This window comes from Festucalex cinctus, chromosome 1, assembly GCF_051991245.1.
Source record: "Festucalex cinctus isolate MCC-2025b chromosome 1, RoL_Fcin_1.0, whole genome shotgun sequence".
NCBI classification, from domain to species: Eukaryota; Metazoa; Chordata; class Actinopteri; order Syngnathiformes; family Syngnathidae; genus Festucalex; species Festucalex cinctus.
Genome location: NC_135411.1, coordinates 56809433 through 56836273, shown reverse-complemented (window position 1 = coordinate 56836273; position 26841 = coordinate 56809433). Strand labels below are relative to the sequence as shown.

General features: G+C 42.6%; 1 protein-coding gene across 4 annotated transcripts in view; it reads right to left on the bottom strand.

Annotated features, from left to right (window-relative positions):
* Positions 1–6401: 6401 nt before the first annotated feature.
* The window catches only part of LOC144001817 (non-receptor tyrosine-protein kinase TYK2-like), a 39826-nt gene continuing 19386 nt past the window's right edge, over positions 6402–26841 (bottom strand). For 2 of the 4 annotated variants that reach the window (XM_077496406.1, XM_077496425.1), the window contains exons 24-34: positions 21335–21526; positions 17488–17608; positions 17324–17424; positions 14594–14675; positions 14325–14497; positions 13841–13922; positions 13618–13754; positions 12654–12725; positions 12450–12572; positions 12199–12264; positions 6402–7757 (exon numbers count right to left, since the gene is read on the bottom strand). In XM_077496406.1, coding sequence (XP_077352532.1) covers positions 7611–7757; positions 12199–12264; positions 12450–12572; positions 12654–12725; positions 13618–13754; positions 13841–13922; positions 14325–14497; positions 14594–14675; positions 17324–17424; positions 17488–17608; positions 21335–21526 — 1296 coding nt within the window. In that variant the 3' untranslated portion in view covers positions 6402–7610. The remainder of the gene's footprint in view (positions 7758–12198; positions 12265–12449; positions 12573–12653; positions 12726–13617; positions 13755–13840; positions 13923–14324; positions 14498–14593; positions 14676–17323; positions 17425–17487; positions 17609–21334; positions 21527–26841) is intronic. The other 2 variants (XM_077496430.1, XM_077496416.1) reach the window with 2 other exon arrangements.

Sequence of the window (26841 nt, the reverse complement as noted above, 5' to 3'; positions counted from 1 at the left end):
AAGCAGAGTATCTGTGCCCTCCTGGCATATAATAAGATGTAAGATCATTAAAACTTGGTGCAAATGGAGTCCAACGACGCGAAAGAGCGCGTGGTAGCTACCTTCCACGCTGTGCCGCTTAATGGAGTGTTTGTCACCGAGGGGAAGTGAGCTCCTTCTCTCTGACTAATGCTGCTATAAACAGCAGCCGTGTGCTCCACATACGCCACTTGCTTACATTTTTAGCAGTTTTTTTTTTATGTTTGCAGCACATAGCATCACAATAAATCATCCCTACTTGGAGCGTGTAAGAGATCCAATTTTTTGCAACTTTTACCATTTTGTGGAGGGTTTGAGGCAGTGGTGTCCCGGGAGGAGTGGGGCCAAATGCAGGAAACAGTCAGGTAAGGCAGGTGTGCTCAGAAAAACGTAAAAAAGAAAAATAGGCTCTTTGAAAATATAAAAAAACAAACAAATTAAATTCCAAAACAAAGCAGATACAAAGAAGCAAGCAGCCTAAACTTAAATAGACAAGATTGCTAACCAAGATGATGAGCGAAAACAAACAAATGATCCAACAAAGAATGCAGGGATGGAGGGAACTCACGCTCCAAGTCCACTACAATACTGTAGAAGCAAACTAACAAAACAATGACAAACACCTGGACAGGAGACAAGTGGCTGAGGGAGCTGATCGAAAGACAAGTGACAAGTATGATGTGACAACAGGGACACATGACCACTAAAATGAACCAAAACCAAACACAGATATAAAGAAATAAACCAACCTGCCTTATCATTTCTGTCCCGGATCTCCAATGGCCCCACTAGTTTGTACTTTTAAAAAGTGCACACCTACTGTACAGATTAGGACCAGCCTTATATAATATCACATAAATGTGCGATCCCTGTATGTATAAAGAAAACTCTTCCAGAATAAAATGACTTTGTTCCCTTGTTAAACTTTTAGACTTCAACATCATGTTACAACCATATATTGTCACGTAAAGGCAAACTCGACAGGAAAACAGACTCTTGCTCCACCCCTCACTAAGATTTGAAATCGATGCTCAAAGCGGGTGTTGCCTGGAGGACCGTTGGGTTGCGAACGGGGAGTGGCTTAGGCGTGGTCTGGTGTGATGGACAGCAGCAACTCGCTAAGTAGGCGTCTAAGGAGGCGTGTATGAGACTGAGTCGGTGGGTGGCAGGGGCGACTACGTCACGGTCCACAAGTGACGCAGTCGGCCACTTCTCATGTAAAAACAGACAAATTGTGTTTATCCCAATGTTTAAGCTTCAGATGGCACAAAACACCCGGTTTTTGCCCCAAGCTCAAGCTTTCAACAAACATGCATTTAATAACATAACATTTCATAACCCTCCATCGAACTATGCTGTCCAACTAAACATAAATCAAAGAGAACTACCTGTGTATTTAAATACACCACCTCTGCTAGCTACTAACCTACAATGGGATACACCAGGCTAACAATTAGCATCCATATGTCCGTGTTTAAGTAATAGACAAAAACTTACCGCATGTGTTTATAAAGTATAAAATTCTAAAGTGTTATTTTGGTCAAGAAAAAAAATGTATTTTTTGGGAGGATGGAACAGATTAATAGCATTTACATTCATTTCAATAAGGAAAGATTATTTGGCACACTGTGTTTTAAAGCATTGACACTAATTAAAGTCAGGTTGCAATTGTAGTTACATTTAATTGATGTTAGGAATATGAAAAAGTTCATGAAAAAATGTCTCCCTTGTAAGGGTCACAAAAAGCCCCCAAATTTGAGAAATCCTGGCTTTGTGAATGGCAGAAGCATTCCGCATGGGTATGAATATGATATGAAAGCAATCTCAATGTGTCTGACTTGCATCCTTCCGTGCTGTTGCAGGTCTGACAGCATTCAAGCTGATAAATCCTACAGAAATAAAGCTGGCCACCGCTGAACCGCCGCAAACGTAATGACAGCACGGCTGGAAATAAACCAACCTGCTTTATCATTTCTATGGTACTTGGAAAACGGAATAAAAAAAAAAAAAATGAAAATACAGAAAAATGGGAGCATTGCAAGCTGGGCCTGGCGAAGAACTTAATCAAAAAATGTTTTATCCTCTGAGGAAGAGGAATTTACCGTTTATATCAACACTTTCAGAGTTGTGACACTCCAGTGCCTCTTCCCTCATTCACATCAACGCGCCACTTACTTCCTACTACTACTTCAAAATAATTTTAAAAAACGATTCACTTGTCTTTCAACAACTTTATTCATGTAATTTACAAAACAAAACACATTGTGGAAGCTTTTAGGACCTGGGGGTAAGGAGGGGGGTAATCATTTGGGTTTACTGTTCTGACACGTTCTCCTTCCACTGCTGATCATCATCAAATAATTTGCGCACGTTGTAAAACCATAAAAAGGAAACAAAATGTTTGATGTCTGGAGCCAACGCCACAGAAATTAAGGCTATAAGAAGCTCAAATCCCCTGGCAGTGGATAAGCAGCACCCACGCTTCGCTGCGGCCAGCCCGAAGTGGCGCTCCCCCACCCGCTTAGCGGATGCTATTGCTAGTAGAAACCCCGTCTTATGCAGCAACCAGAAAAGTTCCACTCCAGTCAATGGACCAGCAGAGTGCGTCGAGCACCAAGTGAAGGTCCCAGGCGGAGACCTAAGGCAGGTTCCTGGAACGAAGGCGAAGGGCTCCTCTGAGGAAGGAGACCACGAGGCCATGGCATCCTACAGACTTGCCATCCACAGCAATATGGCGGGCCGAAATGGCCGCCACGTAAACCTTGATCGTAGAAGGGGTACGTCCCTTATCAAAAACAGATTGAAGGAATTCTAATACAGTTGGAATTGAGCACGTCACGGGATCCATCCCGCAGTCAGCACACCACTCCGCAAACAACTTCCACCTGTTAGCATACAGCAAACGAGTGGATGGAGCCCTGGCATTAAGGATCGTATGCCTGACAGAAGACGAGCATTCAGTCGGCAATGGGTCTCGACTATCAGCGGCCAGACACACAGATGGAGCCGACAGGGATTGGGATGCCAAATTCAACCCCGCTGTTGGGACAGCAGATTCAATCGACTATGTAGAGGCCATCGGTCAGAGGAGCAGAGACTGCAGAGGAGAGGGAACCATGTCTGGGCTGGTCAAAAAGGGGCCACCAGCAACAATGTGTGACTCTCCAGAAGGACCCTCTGAAGGGTCCTGAGGGTCGATGAGGGGGAGAGGCAGGAAAGCATACACAAGGCCCCTTGACCAAGGGTGTGCCAGAGCATACTCGCCTAGTGGGCTGCTCCGCTCCAGCAGAGAAAATCAGAGGAGACAGTGAGTGGACTCCTCAGAGGCAAAAAGATCGACCGTTGCCTTGCCGAAGCGACTCAAAATGGCGCACACCACCTCCGGGTGGAGACGGCAATCCCCCTGAGGCAGACAAAGGCGGGAGAGGGAAACCGCTGTGTGGTTGACAATGCCAAGGAGAAACATGGCACGGAGGCTGGCAAGGCGGGGGTGAGCCCATTTGAGAAGCCGCTGTGAGGCAACACGGCTGAAATAGTTAGCAGACATAGCATGCGGAAGGGTAACACCCTGAAGTAATGGTTGAGGCAGAATCCGCCTGTCTTTTTTGGAATGAGGAAGTAGGGCGAGCAGAATGCTTTGATAGCGGACTGGGCGAGGAGGGTCGCTAGCTCCTGATCTACAGCCAGTGCCCTTTCCGGGTCGCTGATGACGGTCTCCCTGACCCGGTTGGAAAGAGGGGGCCAGCGTGGGAACTGAATCCTGTACCCGTGAGTTAAGGTGGAGAGCACCCATGGGTCCAAAGAAAGGGCAGCCCAGTAGTTGAGCTGCTGACAGGAAAAGTAAACGACTGCCAGCCCCTGGGGCGCAATCCATGGTACTCCCAGATTCAGGATTCCGGGAGGGACAAGGCATAGTACGTGCAGCCTGGGGCTGACCGCGGGGTACGCAGCCAGAGGGACGGACTTCATGGGTGTCTGTGATATGCCTCTGCAAGGGACCTCGAGCCCCAGATCCCTCCGTAGGCCTGAAGTGCTGCACAGCACGCGACAGAGGGGCGGCCGGGATATCAGCTCCCACAGAGCTTGACGGAGCATAGGGTCTGGCAAGGCTAGCAAACTTCCGTGTCATTAGCATGGATTGTACGTTCCAGCGCCCGTCGCGGCCAAACTGAAAATCGGAAGGCTCTCGCAAGGGAGACTAAGACCTGACGGGGCGCCCGGATGAGAAAAGACATACCACGGCCATGCTCACTGGAAATGAGGGATGAGTCCCTCAAAGCCATGTCACAGAATGATGAAGCCACGGAGAGAGCAAGTAGGACATGAGCTAGGGCGTTTCCCAGGCGTGCTACCACCGCGCTGCGTTATTCCGACTTAATGATCAGTTCGTCCGTAAAGCGACACAGAGTTAGGGCATCTCACACCCTCTCTAAGAGCTTCCTCAAGGGAGACAATGAGTGAAGGCACAGGAGCCTCCACGTTAGGCATACGGCCCAAATTGATAGGAGCCAGAAACCGCATGGATGCCAGGGCATGGCAGTCCACCGGCAGCTGAGAATAAACACCAGCAGGAATGAAGGTCTGTCAAAAAAAGATGAGATTCCGGGATAAAAAAAAAAAAAAGACTGACAAGTAGTCGAGTGGAGAGAGGCCACACTCAGTAGGAGTAAGGATGGGTGGCTTTCACATTTGAACCGGTACTGTTTTACCGTGCTTTTGTTTTTTCCCCCCTCTCCCTTCTCTCTCTCTCGAAAGCCTGATTTGACCCAAAATGACATCTGTCATTCCTGGTTCCTAAAGCAAAAAGTCATCAGAGTCTGCCCTGTCATTCCTGGTTTTCTAAATTTTCACACTGCTTGTTATCAGCGTTGAGGGCAATTATTCTTCCCTCCTCCACAACAAGCTGCTAAATATTCATGCCAACTTCCCGATGCTGTTACATGCTGCTAATGGGCCCATTAGAGGCACCCGCGGGCCTCCCGCCTGATAATAGGCATGGCACACCAATAAGTGCAAGGGCACCTTAAGCAGAGCGTGTATGTTTGACCTCAATGACAACTTGACTTGTTTACTGTGCAGATGCTTCATTTCCACTTCATTACCGTTTAAGAAACTCTTTTTCCTGCCTTTTTGTTGTTGCGCGACACCACCTCACTTACCACACACACTGGTAATGTCATCTCACTACTAGGCTACAGCAATCAAAGGCCAACCAAGTCTAAACATTCCATTGGGTTACACTGTCAATTGTTCTGCACAAGAGGTCCCCCTTCAGGTGGAAGGTGAAGGTTACAGCCTGTCAAGTACGAACCTAAGTGTTTCAAATTGATAATCAAAAATTGAGTTCAAAAGAACTTTGTTTTTTAACTTGCTTGCATTAGCAGTACTACAGTGAGGTGACCAAGTAGGTATACCGATGCTTTACTGCTACAGTATGTGAACTGTGGTTGCCATGGTACCAATAGGCCAAGTCCCCTATCACATCATCCATAACATATTTGTATACAGTATAGCACATTTCAAGCCAACAAATGACGTGGTTGGATTACTTTAAAAAAAATAAAAATAAAAAATAAGAAAAAAGTGCCACCTAGTGGTGAACTAAGAAAATACGACCTAAGATCAAAGTGCACTACGGTGCTGCAGAGCGACAGACCACACTTTGCAAGCGCACCACCAATGACTATGTTTGTGACGTTCTCCTTCAGGTATACGTAGCAGAAAGATGGTGGCAAAACATGTCAGCCTCTTTTAAGGCGTAGCACAACCTATGTAATAGGGGTGTGAATTGCCTCGTACCTGACGATTCGATTCGTATCACGATTCACAGGTCACGATTCGATACCGATTAATCCCGATACGAATTTATAAGTCGATTGTTGCGATTTTTTTCCATTCAAATTTAGAAAATACTAATCAGTAAGCTTGTAGAGTGTAAGATTTATATGAAAATGTATTATTTATTTATCTGAAATTTCAGTCTTATAGAGGTTGTAATCTGTTTCATGTTTAAACAGCATTAAAATACAAATATTAAGGCTTAATGTTCCGTTCATATAACATTCTTCCATGCTTAAGGTGTGAATCCTAAAAAAAAATTAAAAAAAAAAAAAAATCGATTTTGCCTATTATTGAATCGATTCGAGAATCGCGATGTAGTATCGCGATATATCGCCGAATCGATTTTTTTTTTTTAACACCCCTACTATGTAATATAATTAGTGATTACTAGAGGAACGATTATATTTAAATGAATGTACTATGTGAAAGAACAGATATATTTTTTGCATATTATTAAAATAGTGGATTTTTGAAACGAACATTGACAAAAATGAATTATCCACACTCCTTTAAGCGCCCCCAAAAATGAAGTGACAGCAGAGTGAGTTTAAATAACATTTACTTTCTCTCTCTCTCTCATCCACACACACAAACACAAATTACAAGGTGACCATGGAAGAGACAGCAGTTACAATCAAGTCAATGGAGGTGATTGACCATCAAGAGTTTTGGACCGTGTCTCCCCGTCTATGAAGAACAAGTTGCAAATTCACTCAAGCACAAGACCAGAGGACATTGTGGTTGTGGAACACAAACATTTCTGTTAGAGAGAGAAAGGGCTCAAACTATTTACACAGCAAATAAAAGAGAGAGGTGGTAATGGCCAACACTGGGCAGGAATGGTGTCAAGGCTGAGGATAGTCTGTCATCTTCTTGCAAGGAGGTAATGGGTTCTTCATAATCAAAGACTTCACTTAAACTAAAACATGTTTTTCATTAAAAAAAATGATAATAAAAAAACAAACAGAAAAAGGGAGGGTGGAAGGGGTGAAAGAACCATGGTGCATTGCCAGATATCCATTTAATGACGTCTGAACGTAAACGCGTCAAAATCTTCAAAAAAAAACACACACACAAAAAAACACAAGCATTGTGATTAGTGCGCTTCGAATGCACTCAACCAGTGGAGTGGGAAACAAGATAACTCAGCGTACTGATCAACGTACACGGAAACATAGAACAAGCTTGGGAGTTCAGTCCAGGCAGCCGTGTTGGGTGTCAAGCAAGAAACAGACAAGAGGGGCACCATAAAACAGGTGGGGATATTGGAAGGACAATGTGGGTGTTGGGTGGGTGTACATAGACAATGAAGGCAACCCTTTGTATGAACAGTGTGAAGACATTACTTCAGTGATATAATCAAAATAACGGCCAAACCAGCTGCTTACACACCAAACACCCCCCCCCCCCCCCCCCCCCCCACACACACACAAAAAGAAAAAAAAAAAAAAAAGGAAAAACTGACTTGATTAGCTTAACTTTGCAAAGTCCCTGCTGCTAAACATCTTCAACTACCACCAACAAGTAATTTAAAGGGCTATTTAAAAAATAATTAAAAAGAAACAAAAAAAAAAAAGACCACAGTAAAATTATATATACAAACACAAAAAAAATGGGTGGTGTTGGCGGGGGATACAACAACCAAGAATTCCAATTAAATAGGAAACAACTGGAAGGACTGCCAGTCCATGTTCGAGATCCCGTCACATCCTGGCTTCTCACGACGCCAATTTGGGTTCTCATTTTCCCTCTTAGAAGATGCGCTTGCGCTTCAGGTAGGAGTCGGCGTAATGGCCGCCCAGGCCCTGGGAGTGCTGGCCCACGTAACTTCCCTCGGGGCTCGGCTCTGGAGATGGGATGAGGCGGGAGAAGACGCGCTTGTGGCTCCCGATGGGGGTCTAAAGTGGGATTGCGAATGTAGGTTTTGAGGGGCATGAACAAACAACATGGGGAGCTAACAGGATGCTGCCATCTTTGACTTAATCCAGTTGGGGATGCTGTGTCAGCAATATCCTACTCTTTTTGGATTCATTTTAAGCGGCAACGGTGGGGGGGAAAAAAAAAAGAAAAAAAGGCCCATTTTAGCGGCGTTAAAGACGTTTTGGTGCAACCCCGATTAAAAAGTTAAATCATAGAAATAGAAATCTTCACCATGGGCAATATTTGCTTAAGGGAAACAATTCAGTATCACACTTCTGGCACCATCACATTAAATCAACTTTCAAATTCTCATTATTTTACTTATGGATGTTCAGAACATCTTAAAAGCAAGTGATTTTCAAATATTTTACACCAAGTAGTAAAACAAAAATAAAAAATAACTTGGCTCTCCAAGAACTACCTTCATGACTACATAAAAATAAAGTAGTAGGGGTGTCACGATTCGCCAACTCCACGATTCGATTTAAATTTCGATTTTGGGGTCACGATTCGATTTTTTTTTCGATTTTTTTTTTTTTTTTTTTTTTTTCCGCTCCCCCACTTTATAACACAGAGGCATATGCTTCTGTAGCCTAAGGCTAGTCTATGATCATTGGTTCTATTCATTGTACAGTAAATCTTATTTCAAAAGATCGGCTACATATAGGTGATGCAATTTCCATATTATTTTTGTGTAAATTTATGTAATATATGATAATTGACATTAGGCAGGAATGATCAAATTCAAAGAATTTATTTACAATATAAAGTTAACCGTCTTGTTCTTACTGAAGTGTAAAATAAAAAATAAAAAAACAAAAACAAAAAGTCACAGTGGGTGCCTGCCATCTATTGACTGTTTTTGGTTACAACAGTGTGCTGTGCGTTCCTCTTAAAATAATGTGCAATGTGCAACAACAACAAAAAATATATTGTATCCAAAGTCATGGAACAAATACAGCCTGAACAAACTATATCCCAACATTTACAGTTGCTGGGCATACTGTAGCGTGGTTCAAGTACACTAATTAAATGTTTGAATCCAGCGTTTTCCAAGGCTGCAGGTCTGCTGCTATAAATAGACCTATGGATCTGGCGTTTCGCGCGAGCTGAAGTGTGTGGAAGTTTCACTGTAAATGAGGATGAAATAGTTGGTTGGACCGTTGTTTTCCCACTTCTAGTTGAATTTGATAAATCTAAATCTTTGTGATGCCTGCGTAAATGTCCCGTCATGTTTGTCGTGTTTCCCGTTGTTACGGCTGGCGGCTCGGGCCATTCAGTTTGAATGCGCCAGCGCGACACTCTGATTGGAGGACTGTGCCAGCGCGACACTCCGATTGGACGACTGTGCCAGCGCGACACTCCGATTGGACGACTGTGCCAGCGCGACGCTATTGTGTATCCGTGTATTATACCCCTATTGGTTACTGTTGTTTCTCCTCCGTTCTGTCAGTTCTGTCAAATGCGGTTATTATTTGTTCACCTTCCACTTTCACTCCCTTGTCAAACCCCTGCCTGAAATTTCAATTAAAACTACTCAGATGTTAAAGTCGACCCGTGTTTATATACTCTATATTTTCTGTTATTGTGTTACTTCCCTTCCCCTTGACGAGCCGGGCGTAACACCGTGGCCGAGTACAGTACGCGCACATAGCATATCTTGCAACTGTGGTCTTTTTATCGACAACGTGAACGTTGTCGACATAACTCACCGGGAACGCAAAATGTTTCCAAACTGGTGACGAGAGAAGCGGGAGCGGCTTGAAGCACCATTGCTGTGTCTGTCCGCGCTTGCCATCATGACTGCAGGAGAAGTCAGCTAACAAGTGCCGTTAGCTAGTAGCTGAATGGCTGCGTCTCATTTGCTTTCCTGGGAGGTGGCGGTGGCGGCGGTGGCGGCGGGCGCGGGGGGGGGGCATCGAATCGTGTGTCCTCTCTTCTATTTCGATGCTCGAAATCGTGACGTAATTTCGATCGATTTCGATAAAAAATCGAAATCGTGACACCCTTATAAAGTAGGCATAATTACTCACATTAAGAATGCATTTAAATAAGGGATGTTCGATACCACTTTTTTTCAGACCGATACCGATACTCAGACCCTCAGTACACAGTCACTCTTCAACAGTCTTAACGCTCAAAATTGTTTTTGTGTACCACTAGAGGGAGCAAATCAATAGTAGTACTTTTACTACACTGAGGGGCCTATTCACTAAGCCTGATTTATGCCTTTACGTTTGCTCTCGCGTTAATGACCGGCGGAGATCACATGATCTACGCCAGCCATGAATTTTAAGTGCCGCGTAGCTCATGGCCGGCTGCGGTGCACACGTCGCCAATCCTTGCACGCCGTAGATGGCGGGACTTAGCTCGCTCGTGATTGGTCCGTTGGATGGCGTACTCGCCCCCTCGCCCAGATAGTCTCCGTGAAGGCAACTGTTTGGCGGAGCAAATCGACTTCCTGCTTGGAGACCACGGCTGTGCATGTGGATATGTGCCTGGGACGAGAGGCGGAAAACAAACAAACAAACAAACAAACAAAAAACTGTTCGCTAAGCGCGTGGCTGTTCTGTTTTGGCGAGTTTACGGCCGACATCGGTGCAAATTGGCAATAAATAATTGCCACGGTGATGAGGCGTCTCTGCCCCGGCTTTGTTTCGTGTTTCTGAATTAAATTGAACTTCCTGAATTCAATCATAAAATGCAGAGAAATCTCCACTCTGTGGCGTCCCAGCCGTAGCAACAGCCTGACTTGGAGTGAAACCACAGCAGACACCGAGGTGTATTGTGAATGTGTATTGCGCACAAGTTGGAAGGCAAACCCACGAGCGGAGCTCCGCCGTAACGTCTCCGTGTGAGCCTCAAGCAGAAGTATACTGAGGACTTTATTTGCGTGTATGTAAATGAGGTCATTTGCATACATTTGACGCAAAATATGCCCACCCCAATGCAAATGAGACTCATTGATATACAGCGTCTAATTCACTAATGCCAGCGCTAATAGCTACACCGCGTTTGCGTGGCGCAAATAACGTTTTTGGAACGCATTCTGCAACCTCGTTCATGACAGCAGCGCGTGCCATTTGCAGCACAACATCCAGGGCAGATCATGCGGGGGTGGAGAAAGAAAAAAGAAAGAAAGAAAGAAACAGACAAAAAAAGACAGAGACAGACAGAGAGAGAGAGATGGTGGTTGGGGGGGGGGGGGGGTAGTTTAGGACACATAACGCAACCCGGGCTGATAGTTACTGGCGGGGAGACATTTTACGATCATTTTTACGTGCCAGATGCATACTGTACGCCCACGCCAACCTCTGAAAATGTTTTTTTTTTTTTTTTTTTTTAAACGATCGCACCAATAATTTGTACTTTATGAATGAATGACGTCATTGTCGTCCTCTCTGCTCTGTACAGCTTAATGGCGCTATAAACGCTTACTCTCGGTCCAACCTCGCTTTCTGATAATGTCATCTTTCTCGTAACTGTTACTATACTACCATTTTCTTGGCGCAAATCCATTGCCATGTGTGGTAAATCAGGTGCAAATTTGCTCCAAGCTGTCAGTTTTGTGGCCGTGTTTGCGTCGGTATATGATTAGAGCAATATCCTTAGTGAATAGGTGGGTAACTGCGCGCAGACTGCTGGTGCAGTTGTGGTGCAATATTCCGCACTATTACCGGACGCAGCGCATTCTTAATGAATATGCCCCTGAGAATCACTCACTTGTGATTTTTTTTCCCCATACGTTGCTTAAAATAGCATTTTTTTTAAATACAATAAAAATTCACCCAAGTACAAATTAAAAAATTTGTAATGTATTCATTGTTCTTACTTTCTCATTCAATTTCTACGTTTTTATTTAGTTTCTGTTTATTAATTTGTATGATGTATTTTTATGTATCCATTTCAACTTCATGAATTTTATTTTACGTGAGATCTGACACCAGCAAGATTAATGAATACATATAGTGTACAAATAATACAATTTGATGTGTGATCACGACAACGATGGTGATGAAGCTTCTTCTTTGTAAAGAATATTAACACGCTTGTCACAAATACGAAATATCGGGACCACAAACCGTGAATCCACGATGGAGGGGATTTTATTTTGATAGTCCATATTTTTGTAGTTAATTTGTGTGTTGTTGTTTTTTTTTTAAATAAAATTAATATCTGTGCATACAATTCTTCTTACACACTATTATCTTCTTGGTGCAACCCTTCTATTTATAAGGTATTCTGAAGCACACTTGATTGCAATCCCTAGTGGTTGGGTGTCCTAATTTCCAACACAAACACCATTCAGTCATGCTTTGTTTTAGGTGTTGCAAAGGTCTGCGCGCTTCTATTATTATTATTATTATTATTATTATTATTAAAAATAAATAAAAAAAAAAAAAAAAAAAAGGGAGTCACCTTCATTGTGTTGACAAGTCCTGGAGGGTAGCCAGAGGTGTGGCTCACAGGAGGCATCCCCACAGCCTGAGGACAAACCAAACTACATTGACTCCGCGCGCTTTAGTACACAAACATCTGCAATGGTGATTGAACATATGGCCTTTTTCTTTGCTACAGCGCACACACACACGCTGACAAGTAAAAATCAATAGAGCGGCATTAAAGAGAAGGCTTTTAAAAAAATAAAGTGACATCAGCTTCAGACTCACCCTGTTGAGCTGACTGGGAGGCAGGCAGCCATTAGCGGAGGCGTCAGAGCTGAAATACGAGGATGGGGGTGGGCTGGGCGGAAAAGTGAAGTGGCGCTGACTCAAGTCTGATGGACAAGAGAGCTGTAGAAAACTGAAGGTTCAACACAACTGCCAAGGCACCATCCATTTCATCTCATTCAGATAATTAAATTGTAGAGCTACCTGCTGTCCGTAACCTGTCAAGTCGCCCATGTGGTGATTCTCTTGCTCTTCGTACAAGTGCTGCAGTTGATCCTGACCACAAACATCACATCGAAGAACTCAGCTAATGATGAAACGGTTGTAGAAAATATCTAATAGGGCTGGGAATCTTTGACTGTCTCACGATTCGATAACGATTTTTGGGTCTACGATTCGATTCAGAATCGATTTTCCATTCTCGATTCAAAATGATTTCTGCTTCAATTTACAGATATGCACAACATTGTCATGGTCTACCTCAGTCAGCTTTGCAAGACAAAATGACGAGACATTAAAGTGTTTGTTTTTTTTTGCGTTGAAACATTCATTAATTTTGTATTGTAAGTGCCTTTTTCCACAAAAACAGCATGTGGGCTACAACTACCTTTACCCCTTCATTTCTAATTTCAATAAAATAGATTTTTGGATATTAATATCGATTCGATTCGATTAATAAATGAGAATCTCGATTCATTTATGAATCGATTTTTTGGCACAGCCCTAATATCTAATGTGGAGGATGTCAAAAGCTTAAGATAAGAACATACGCATGTACAATTGGATTCACAGTGAGATTATATATCCTATTTGCAAAAAAATTGAAGGGAAAAAACCCCACAAAACTATCAATCCAGAGATATTGAGGATAAACTGTCTGTGCCACCTATTAATTGTGTTTAACAATGTCAATGGCTTCACAAGTGTGGTACACAACTTGTTGAAAAGATGCAAAGGTCTTAAAAAACATTTTTGTTGTCGTTTTAGCCCAGTTACAACAATTGCAAGCAGACCAGGTTAATAAGACAAGGGGGGGAAACCCTGCAATATATTTGACCAAACAGTTCCCTTTTAAATCAAAGGTAGTGGTGGCCATAGACTTTTGCAGAATAAAAGTTGCCCACAAGGCAACTTTTCATCTTTTTGACTGAAAACTGTGCTTGCTTACCTGGTGGAGAGGAGGATATTCAGCATTGTAAGAGTCCTGGTAGCGCAGGTTGTAGTTGGGGTGCATGCTGAGGTGCTGGTTGGAAACATTACTTAGCGTGGGTCTCTTCCTGTACGGGTGAGGTCTGGAGTTGGCACCTGGAGAAGATGAGTCAGTGTAGAGAGAGCCAGCCATAAGCTATTGGACTCTGACCCGAGCACTGAGCTAGATTGGAGATGCTCACCTGAGGGAAATACATTGCTGACAGGGAGAAAGGAACTCTGGGGAGAAGTCACACTTTTAGTCGGATCTCCTAAAACTGAGACCTGGGGGAGGGGGTGGACAATCCCAAGTAATGTTAACAAGAGCAACATTCCTGGATCATAACTAAACTATTGCCTTTTACTTGGTATTGTTAAATAATGATTGTAGATTTTTCCATTATCTATACAACTTGTGGGTCTTCATTGTGCATGAAAGAAATCTCATCATTTAAAGCATGGGATTCTTAACTGGCCTAAATACCAAACAGATGCATCTAACGTAGACAACATATTTATTGTTGCATCAAAGACCACACACACACACACACACTCATTTTCTATGTTCAACATAGGTCATTTCAAATATGTGCCAGGTAATTTTGCGTCTATATAGAGGGAATTATGGAAGATTAAAGGCCAAATGAGGTGTGACGTTCCATGGGGTGCGATGCGGTAGGGCCTCACCGCTTGCGCTGCGAGGCCGTCTGGCCCCATCATGCTGCCCAGCAGCGGCACAGACACACCCTGCAGAGTGGGAGAGTGAGTCTGCGGGAAGCTGGGAGACTCCTGGTCCCTTGCCATCGCTCTGCTCAAAGGCTTCAACGGGGGCAGCGGGTCCACACCTGAGACTACCCCACCTGTGTGTAATATTATGCAATACATACATAAATAAATGAAGACATTTTATTATTTTGTTTAACGAAACCAAAGGGTGACATTGGGCTGTGTCAGACCTTGGGGCAGATCTCCAAGCAGATGGATTCCCTGCTGGACAGGCAGTGGAGCCAGAGGATTCTCCGCCAGGAGTCCTGCCTGCTGGGCATGGGAGAGAAAAAGCAGAGGCCGAGTTGCATTGGAAGGTCACAAGCAGGCCAGCGATGGTAAAGCACTCAAGTCACACCACACTACAAAACACACAGAAACCATTACATACTCTACACCAGGGGTGTCAAACATACAGCCCGCGGGCCGGATCAGGCCCGCAATGTGGTTTAATACGGCCCGCGAGATGATTTTGTAAATTTAAAAAAATAATAATAATTGTAACGTCAGACTAATTAATCAGCCGGCCACAATCAAAATATATACAATTTGTGATTTCACAAGCAGTCCTCAGATGAGCAATTCAACTTGTACGGGGGTCGTCCTGGATGTCATTATTTTACATACAGCTTAAAGTTACGGTTTGTTTAAAGGCCCGGTCTGCCGGTTTCACTCAGGAAAATGCACTTTTTAAATACAGGATTAAAACAAAACAAACTACTTCTCAATTTACAGCTCTGGGCTTCTCTTAATGTCTGGTGGTGATTTTGTCCTTGTCATTAACTGCGCCACACAATGCATTCTGGGAACAACATATATGCAAAATGAGTCGATTTAACACGTCCGGAACGTATACCGGCAAAGTGTCGCCCCGTTCCGTTTGCATTTGTGTTATTCTTCGGAGCAACATGATGACAGTTGATCCACAAATCTGTGTATAAATGACAGTAATCGTTTTTAAGTTATATACCGTTATTTTTAGTGTTGTTCCGATACCGTTTCTTGGCTCCCGATACCGATACCCAGCTTTGCAGTATCGGGCGATACCGATACCATACCGAAAATTAAGTTTTTTTTTTTTCCTCAACATGAAAAAGCTGTCACAGATAGTCACCGATACCGATACCACTGTTTTAAAGCAGTATCGGCACCTCTGCCGATACCAGTATCGGTATCGGAACAACACTAGTTATTTTACCGATGCGGCCCACTTGGTAATATATTTTCCTCCATGCGGCCCCTGAGCGAACATGAGTTTGACACCCCTGCTCTACACCTTTTTGCTGCCTTGTAGCAATTTTTACTGATAAACGCAAGAATTACTAAAATCAACTAACACATTTGCATGCCATTGAGATACTGTATTATGTAAATACACTCACTCACCTCCTAACTTTAGGTACACCACCTGAAGTGTCAAATCTGAAATATAATGATGCCTTAAAAAAACTTTTTTTTTTCCCATTTAGATTGAATTCAGTTTTGAGGTTGTAGCAATGTAGACAACTCTACTAATACTAATGGCAAATTTGAGTTGGAAGCTTGTTACTAGCATACAGTTAGGCTAAACTTTCACTTTAAATTTGTGTTTTTCATTCTTTTGCCATTTAGCTGTTGTACATCGTCATTGTACATCATTTATGGACCATTTTTAGCCGCAACAGTCAATGGAGGACCATAATCGGTGTTTGATGGTTGCACAGTCACGACAGCACGTTTGCACCAGCACCGTTTTTGTTGAAGAATAAATTTAAGCTTTAATGGAATGGTGTTTGGGCTGGGGCGATGTGCTCATTGCTTCACTATTATTTTGCTTGTTGGAGGTCAATAGCTTGTTATATAAGTTTGTTTGGTATGGTTTTAATGAAGCTTTTGATGATCAATTTTAAAATGGATATGAGCGGAGATGAGCTTGACAGACCTTGGCTGTTTCATGGTGTGATTTGCGAAAGGTCAATTGCAATAGTGCTGTCATGATCAAATATTTTTAGAATCGATTAATCTATTGACTATTCAATCAATCATTTTAAATAAATAAATCACCCCTGATTCCTGTTTATTAACCAGTGAATGTTGTTTTATTTCATACTTCGTATTCCTATAGTGATTTAAAAAAGGGAGGGATTGATGTTGTACCAAGTTACTGGTTTGGTCATTGTTTTCCAAAGTAGACATTTGCAAATGTCTTATTTTGAGTAAACACGGAAGATAATCAGTCTTTAATGAAGAAGTACACAAATCAGTGAACAATTACTGGCAATATGCTGAAATCAGAGGATTTGGACCATTTTAAATTAAAAAAATGGCCCCAAACGATTACTCAATTATTAAAAGAGCGGTCAATTTGGTAATCGATTAATCAATTTGAGGGGGCAGGTGGGCCGCAACTAGATTGTCCATAATATTCAGCCCTACCCAGTTGCAATTGAATGATGAATTTGTTATGACGCTACAGCAAGGTAAATGTCTCAGTATGATGCAGTTTACACAGATGTTCTCTCTAAAATGAATATTATCATCTTTCAAAAAGGTAAACTTGTTTGCCACAGCTCTTGTTTTGATCTCATTAGATGGAGCAAGCATACCTAATCAAGCAGCAGGTGAGTGAGTGCATGTCCTAGTTTGTTACATGAAGGTGTTTTTGGGTGTGAACAGGAAGAAAGCACTTCACACGGTCAGGTACAAACACCATTAGCACTCACACAGGGCACTAGAGGGCCTTCGTGACTGTACAGCACCTGAGCCCAAAGAAGAGGATTTCCCAGAAAGACATGCTGATGGCAAAGTGGGAAGGAGAGGATGGGATGAGTGTGTTGGAAGAATGAATCAAAATCATATGAGCATGCATAAGGGTATAGAGGGTTGGGGAGGAGTGGTGGAAATAAATAAATATTTAATTAAATACAAAAAGTGGTTGTCACCTGCTGGGCTTTCGCCTGATTTTGTAGCAGCAACTGGAGCAGCATAGCGGGTAGGGCCGGGTTGGCGAGCAGCGGCATGGCGGGTGCCGCCCCGAGGATACCTGTGCGGCAGGATGTCAAGCTTGGCGGTACAAAAACACAAGCTGGGAGGAAGTTCTCATCACCTTGTTTGTGGCCCTGTGACAGCGGGTTGAGCAGCATCTGGAGGGCGGCCGGGTTGTTGAGGCCCGACAGGATCTGCATGGCGGTGGGGTCCGGGAGGAGACCCTTGCCCCTATTCACAGACTGTGAGGGTTGGATCATTAGACAATGAGGACAACAAACAACTAATGTTGAAACATTTGTCTACATGATGGCGCGTTTGTAGTCAATGGAGTTCGCGCACACCGGAACGAAAGGGTTTGGCGCGCTGGGATGCGGTGCCCACCATTGAAAATCCGCACAGTCATGACGGAAATCCGCAAATTCGCCGAAGTTAAAAAAAATTAAAAATTGAACTTTTTTCGCATTTCGCCTCGTGGTAGCCAATCGGCTTAGAGTACGGGATACGTCACACACAGCATCCTCTCTATTGTCACCCCGAGCGCAACAACACGGCCAGCCAGGACAGAGTGATGAACAAGAAAGTGCTGGTAATTTTGTTTACTTGCTATTGAACTGTACCGAGGTAGCAGCAGTGTTTACCATCCATGCCAAAGCTATTTTTTAGCACAAATGCCGGCTGCTACTGTTAGCCACTAAAAAAGCGAAAGTGCTATCACGTACCTTAAAAAAGGAGCAAATAGTGCCACGGCTGTTTAGTCCCAGTAAAGAAGTGGAAGTAGTTGGCGGTGCTCACTTTTTGTTGACTCGCTAAACTGCTCCACTTCCTTGTTCACCAAGGGACACGTCTCCTCCGCTCCGATGCCCACGAAAGCCCGAATGACCGGCAATCGTTCCAAAAAACTCGAAGAAACACTTGCGAAGGAAGCGTTCCAGATCGCCTTTTCGGATTTGGTGAGAACCCAGCATTAGGGATGCCCCAATCCGATACTTGGATCCATTAACGGCCCTGATATTGGAAAGCAAATTGGATCGGGTATCTGTGACAATGGTCCTTCTTGATCCACACAGCTTTATCAATCCAGGGTGCGCGCTCCGTGTTCACCATTGACAAGGTGAAAAGGGGAACGAGGAGGTAAAAATTTCCCATGCTTGCCACATTGCCACAGCTGATTTGTCTGTCAAAATTGCACTAGGGGAACATTGCTACAAGTATACCAGGCATAAGGGGCCGTATGCAAACAAACAAACATGGCCGTATGCAAATTGCATACAGTAATCCCCAAGTAATAGTTGATGTGTCCAGTGACACACATGACGCATGGTTCTAATTTATTCACAACATCCCTCCAAGTCAATGACGCATTGTTTACATCGGCCAGTGGCGGAATGCTGATGCTAACGAGTATTAGCAAGTAAGCTGTTTTGTCACGACATGAGGAAGGATGAAAACACGAATATTGTGTCAGTTTCTACACCAAAACCTAACTATATTACCACAGTCACGTAAAACGTTGAATTAACCCTGGAACCCGTCAATTGGGGAGCGGGGGGGGACAAAAAGGGAGATACGCCAGATGAACTATTTAAAAGGTGCACAATGCAAGGTTAGACTCAAATTTGAGTGTTAAAATAACCATATTTTTCACCCGCACATGTTTTAGGAATTGTATAATGGACAGGAGGCACGACTGTGGCACAATGACTGTTGCCCCTATTTTTCTGTAAAAGGATAAAATGTTGGAGCGTTTGGGCCGGCATCTTTAACTGTGGCTCTGAGCATGACGTCATGCGCGCGCACGCTATTTTACCGGTTAGCTCTCGCGATTGTTCACACAACTTCACGGACAGGACAGCTAATTCAAACTGACTTCGTAACGAAAATACGATAGGGTCTATTTATGATTAGCCGTGCAGAATAAAACTACCACACGGTCGCTAACTAATGTCTCCGCACTTGGGCATATTAGCAACGCACTGCTATCCTCAATGTCATCGGATTCACTATTTACGTTTGGAAGGTTGGAAATACATAAGCTTTTGTCACTCAAAATGACTTTCACATACAAAGTAACTTGAAGATTAATATGTTTCTTACCTCTGTTGACATTATTAAGCCTATGAAAAAGGCTTTGTGCTCCGTGTTGACTTAACTTAACTTGGAGGTTTGCTCGTGCCCGAGAAATTGCGCACGCCCCTGGCCGTGTGCACGTCGCTGGGGTCCATTTCACGTTTCGCTAGAGGGGTCGCAAATGTGCAAAAACTCTGAATCTTGCTTCGTGTCCCTTTAAAGCAACACTAAGGAACTTTCAGGTTATGTTGATTATGGTGGCGCTATATGGACAAAAGTGGTAATGTTATGCCTGAAGGAAGACCACATTTCCCAAGAGGACAAGAGCATTGTGGTGTTTTTGAGCTCACGAAAGCGAGTGAAAGCCGGGCCAACGTTGATCCTTGAAAGTCCTTTTATCCGGTTACCTTTTTCTTTTTTTGTCTCCTCAGTCAAAACGTTTCAGTTGTTTTACAACTTCTGCCAGGAAAGCAGTAATCGTGTGGCGCAGTTCAAATTGACTTCTGTCTTTGTAACAAATGGTGAAAGGGGGATGTGACATATGCCATAAAGCAGTCAGCACATTTGGAGTTTTTTGTGTGGCAGTTCAACTAGTTGTTTAATCAGAAAAGTTGTGAAAATAATTTTATTAAGGTTGAACATTTCTTTAGTGCTACTACACAAGGACATAAACCCTCGTCAAATTTGAGTGGTTTTGCAACATCTGCAGTCTGTTACATTATCAATGAAAGATCGAGTAACAGCTGCAATCAACACGGTGAGCCGCGACATCCTGACGCAAGATTGTGTTTATTTGTTTAATGTTGTCCATGTTGCCGATGGAGGTCACATTGAGCACTTTAAAAACATCAAGTAAAAACTTGAAAGCATGTATAATGCATGTTTCCAAGCTAGAGATGTCTATTAATATTTTGTTTTTGAAACATTGGGTGATGATTTTGGTGTATTCTTTTTGGATCACCGTGTACATTAAATATTTTGGAAGACAAAATATGCATGCAATGACAATTCCGTACTGAATTGCCGAGGTATTCCGGGAAATCCATTTTTATCTGATCAGTTGTCCCGGATTTTTTTGGGGGTGGGGCGCAAACAGTGATGAGTTGATGCTATCAAGGAGCAGTTCAAGTGTACTCATGTCATCTGTGGCGATTTGGCGCAACTGGCACTTTCTACCACTACAATGTGCAGTTAGCCATCAAGAGTTATGTCTAGAACCCGACAAAAACAAAAACATCTTCCCATAAGTGTTATATGTTTGTTTCTTTGGCTACAACCAAGTCTGTGCCATGTGCATGCATGAGCGGTGCATGTAGTGAGATAGCGGCAAAACACGTGATTTGTGGTTAGCTACACTCAAATATGGCTAGATTTTTATACTGTTTAGACACATAGGCTAAAAGGTTTCATGACCCACCCTGGCCTATCCATTTATTTTATTGTATTCTCAGTTACAGCTTCCGCCTTATTTTATTTTTTTTTCCTTTCATTGGATTTTAATTAAATCCGTATTTGCACTGACAAATCCAATATAAAGAGGTTTTGTTCCGGATTACTTTTATATTTTGTGTTACAAGCTAGGGGAGGTGTTGGTTAATTTACAACTGTTCCACTGTTGTTTGTTTATTTAATAAACAATTCATACGATATTATATACCTTACATATACATTATAGACCAATCCGCATTTATAAAAGTTGGACTGGGGTGGATCGGTATCGGCAGATACTTAATCTAAGGTACCGGCATTGAAAATGGAAGATCTGAGCATCCTTCGTCTACATAGCAAATAAAAAGGTTTTATGTAGGATTATTTCCTATGGAAAATGATGGAAAAAAGCTAGCACAGCTAACGTTAGAGGCTCGACTCTTATTAAAAAGTGGGTTTGTTGCACTTACCATGGTCTGGGCTGCGATCAAAGCGGCAAGCATGCTCCGGCCAGGTGGACCGGGGGCACAGAAGGACACCCTGATGTTTGTGTCACCCAGCAAACGGCCATCTGACAGCTGCTGAGCCTCCTCGGCCATCTCAGCTGTGGCAAACTCCAGCACCGCAAAGCGCCGGAAACTTCCATCTTGTCCCTGAGCCAACTGCAGGGAAGGGGGGGCATTTAAAAACAAATCTACAAGCAACCACTCCCCCTTGAACATGTGCTTGTTTGAAGGGGGAAAAACAAAACAAAACAAAAAAACAACAACAATAGGGACCTCGCAGCAGTCGCTGCTCGGGCCCTTAAAAAAAAAAAAAAAAAAAAAAAAAAAGTTGTAAGCCAGTCATGACTTTGTTCAGCTTCGTCACAAGCACAATGAAACAGCCTACCTGAACACAAGAGTTCAATGTATGAATGTGAGTGCCTAAGGAGCTTACATTTGTGAAAATAAAAATAAACCACATAAAAACCACTATGACCCTCAACAGAACCATTTTGGCCGCAACTTAGAGAACGAAAACTAAAAAGGCACTGGAAAAGGAGTGACCATACATGTGCTGTAAAGAGACTCATTCCAGAAATGTCTGCTGAATGACACCACCTGGGGGCATCAGGCGGTCATCACCATGGAAACCAGCAATGATCAGGGTGGCCACATGCAATCTGGGCTAAAGGTGAATGGCAGTGAGAAATGATCAATTGATCTCCCCAGCAAAAATAAAAAAAAAACACACACCATCCACACCCACCATGTCAAATACACACTTCTTTTTGTCCACATGAAAATACATTAGGCTATAAAGTGCATACCAAAGAGGCAGGTGGCGCCATTAACCCTAAGAGGTGAAGAGTGGTCACAAATGAACAATAATGCAATGTGGATGGAACACGTTACTGGAATGTTTCACTTCCATGGTAGCCTAGAAATACTGGACAGTGGCAGAACCTATGACTTTTGCCTTCCAGACCAGTACAAATATGAAATATAAAACTCAAGTAAAACTGAAATGCTGACCTAAAATTTTAATTTAAGGGGCTCTCTATAGCCTATTAGGATTTATAAACTCCTAGTAACGTTCAAAAATAAGAAAGCCAGATAGTATACAAAGAAATGAAGGAAAAAGATTGTGGAGAAGTAGTTCATGTGTCAAAGTACACCACATCACAACCAGATGTCAAACCTACACAATCACACATGAATATTTATACAGAACACCTATCATTGTCCAAATACAGTACATGTGGGCAGAAAATGAGTCACCGTGACGTGGCGAAGGGTGATCCAAATATTCTAAATGTATTAGTTTGGCGAGCAACTCTCCCCAAGCCGCGAACATGTGCAATTGTGCACTGCTTACACCCTCTTGCAGCACTGCAAATGTTCACAGTGCAAATTTTAAAAAACTCAAACCTGAGCTGAAATGAGTTTTGCATTTTCATATTTGCCTCATGCGAATAAATTGAAGTGGATTTGTGGTTGACGCGGCGAGAAGAATGGTGGAAGTATGGGTGCATTTCAGACTGAGATTTGCACCATATCAGGTAAACTGTTGTCATGTGGACCATGTTCTCTGCCAAAGATGTCCACCAGGTTCATTGTACCTCGTCTCGGGTCCTATATGCAGCTTCTTTACAATGATATTAATGTTCATGTACTTTAGTAACAACATTACCTCTGTGGAGGACTTCATTTGGCAATGTTATTATGACTACCATCGATTTGTGACTTGTTTGTTACCATGGTGACAACTTAAGTGCAGTATACACAAACTCATTACGGCCCGTACGCTTACTAACTAGATATTTAAAGAGTTCTTGCAGCTCCGAACTGCCTGCATCATCAACGCATGATCCACAAATGAGAAGACTACGGCTGGCTTAGTCCAGGGCCAGCTAGTCATTTGGAATGCATAAGGCAAAGATAGACTCGGAGACCTCTCACCCTGTCTTTTTACTCATTTTGGACAAAATGACTTGTGTTCTGTAGTAATGTACTTCTTATAGGCCACTTTGTCCTGCTTTTTACATCTCCTACAATGATATATCTTAAGTTATCCTACTAGCATTTCACACCAAATACTTTTAATATTAATGTTTAGCATCATCTAAAATATGAATTGGAGAAAATGATCATAGCTACTAAATAATCTATGTACTAAAGACACTAGAATCCTTTTGATGATTATCTAACAAGCACTCAACACTTGCCTTAACTGATTCTCACAAACTCGGGCTCATTTTATTTGTGTGACAAATCTCAATTCAATGATATCGTCTAGTATGTTATCGACCTTTGCACTCGACGTCAAAGCGCTCATATAAACGCCCCGTCCCGGACGCTGGACGGCAAAAGAACCCCTTGCCTCGTACAGATCCATTGAATCTCGTGCAATGTATAGCCCAGTATTAATCATTAGCTTCTATGGTCATACCTTGCTTGTGGGGTCGATTGTACTAATAAATAAAAGGGTGTAAGCCAAACGTAGTTTTTTAATCCCATACCTACTGCTGAAGAAAGAAGACATCAATGGGAGCAGCCGGATTCGAGAGGCAGCCCTCAAAAGTATTTGCGGCTTTGCAGAGGTCATCTATTATGAGGTTAGTAGATCAATGTTCATACATTTTGCTAGCAAACGTACACTCTGACAAAGAGTGTCAAATTACGTGTTTCAAATCACATACGAGCCAGACAGTGTCCACTCCAACTGCACATACACTGCTTAGTTTTGAAGTGGACCTTCAAAAACTATTAAATTAATTACTGCATAGCTAGCCACTACAATGGTAATTTTTCCATGCTAGTCAACATAACATATCACAGTGTGTCAATATAGAACGCCGGAATGTACAAAAATAAGTCAGTTAGCATGATATACATGTTTTACGTTTGCCATTATGAGGTATATTGTCCCCCGGTGTGAGCGTAGCATCTCGTCCCAGAGACGGCCAGTGACAAGGTTTTAATTAAACCAGCCGCAGTGTAAGGAGGAGATACGGCAGTGACTACATAATGATATAGGTCGCACGCTGTGAATTCCGGCAAAGTTGTCGATTTGATTAACTTGGTAAAAACAGCAGGCGACAGACGGTAAGGGGATGTTTTCAAACTAGCGATCTCTAACTTCAGTAAATATGCCCTATGAGTCACGACGAGTGTTGTTCCGATACCAACACTGGTATCGGGAGAGGCCCGATACTGAATTAAAACAGTTGTATCGGCATCGCCGGCAAGTACTAACAAGTAACATGCCGTTCCCATTATTTCTGACACTAATATCGGACTTTGGATGCAGCATCTTGTGTCTTGCTTGTGCACGACATTCACTGATGTGTGACATGTTCACTGCATGCTGAGCCACGATATCCTATTGGCTCTTGAATGATCTGAACCAATAGCAGGGCAGCTTTTTCATGATGTCTTTTAAAAAAAACAAAAAAACCTTGTTATCGGTACGGTATTGGCATCGGCCGATACTGCAAAACTCTGTATCGGAATTGGCATTGAGGGTCAAAAAACGGTATCGGAACAACGAGTCATGACTAAATGTTCCACTTCGCCTGACAGGCAAGCTTCGGTTTAAGTAGGAGATTTCATGGCCCGTAGGGGTGGGAACGTTACCTCACGATACGATACGATACACGATATCACGATTAGCGCGATTATCGATATATTGGTCAGGTAATAAATCCACGATAAAACTACTTATTGGCTCGATGGGCCATAATAACGTTTAATTAGTAAAATAACAGTCGCTAAGTCACTAAGTTCCCCGTCACATTTATTTCCTTTCAACAGTCATTTCCTTCGTTGAGGATTGCTCGAACATATTTATGCATTTGTGCCACAAGCTGTCCGTCTGCAGAGCGCGGGTCTTCAGCACCGCGGGCCAAGTTGTGCATTCACAACGCTCCCTGCTCAAACCGGACAATGCGCAAACAGGATAAAGTTAATTTTTTTTTTCTGGCAAAAAAATCTTCAGTAAAAAAAAAAATTTAACTTGATGCGTGAACCGTTTTTTGTTTGTTTGTGGCGATGTCATGATGAAAACTACCCGTGCCACTGACATGCATATTTTCTAGGGCTGTGAAAGTTAAAGCGTTAATAGATTAATTAATCACAGAAGAATGTCGCATTAATCACGTATTAACGCAGATTAATCGCACTATTCTTTTTGACCGCAATTGAGCCTTGAACATTGAAGGCTGCGCAGGTCAGTGATGAGGTCAATGCACGGCATTTCCTACGCCTGTTGTTCCAAAATGAGTGGGGTGACTCCGGTTGGTGTGCTCGGTGGTAAATGTCGCTTTAAAAACACCCCGACGGGACTTTAGATAAAACAGTAGTTTGTGTTTAATTAATTAATAATTGCTGAATTGCAACCAATTGATATGATGCTGCTACGTTTTGAGCAATACACGCATGCATGAGAAATAGAATACGCAAGTAATTTAGCTGATTAATCAAAATTAAAGTTTGATTAATCAGATTAAGAATTTTAATTGTTTGACAGCACTAATTTTCGTTACTGCATTTGTTATGGGAAATTTTATTATTGAATTATTTCCGTTTTCATTATATTTTTTAAATAATTTTAATTCTGCTTTATTTTTTATCTTTTTTTTTGGATAGCTGGAAGAACGCACTTTACCTCAACACCCAGTTTTTTATTTTATTATACAATCTGTTCGGCAACTATTCGCATGTTAAAAAATTTGTTAATAAAAGTTGTTAATGTTGTACATGTTTTGTTTTTCATGCTCGCACTTCTGTTTGTGTCATATAGAGAGGCAATTAAGACTCGCAAAAAAGGTGCGAGGCCGCGAGCGAATTTTTGCCAATGGACAGACTCGTTAATTTAACTGAGCTTCCATCGCTGAAGCATGAAAATTTTTTCTGACATGCCAAAATGGGGAAGTTTTTTTGTTATTTATCTTAAGCGTGGTTCACACAAAGTGAGTCAGGCCGTTTGTGTCCCGATATTGCCTCTTCCTGACCAAGGACGTCAACCACCCAACAATCTTTTGTCTTATAAGATTATCTTTATATGTGAGATGTGTTAGGAGTGGATGTGTCCCGATAATTGGGTCCAAAACCAATCGGGGCCGACAATCTTAAATAATGAACATGTTCAATATTTACGGCAAAAATCTTAACATCGGCGGGGAAGCCGAGGTGCCCCTGCGCCACCAACTGTGACGTCAAACGGAATGTAGCCAATCAAGAGGCGCCCTAACTGAAAAAGACGGAAGTGTGCATATACGAAAACAACAAGCATATCAGAAAGCATGTCCGATCAGAAGCACAAAGTCCGGTGGACCTCTACCATGGAGGACCAGCTCGTGGGAGAAGTAGTCCGCAAACCACCATCATTACTTCCAGTTCGTTGCGTTTGTTGTCTTCCATGTTGTGTCTCGTCGTTTCCAAGTTGTTTAAGTTGGGGGTTTTTCCCCTTCCGGTTTTGATTAGATCACGTA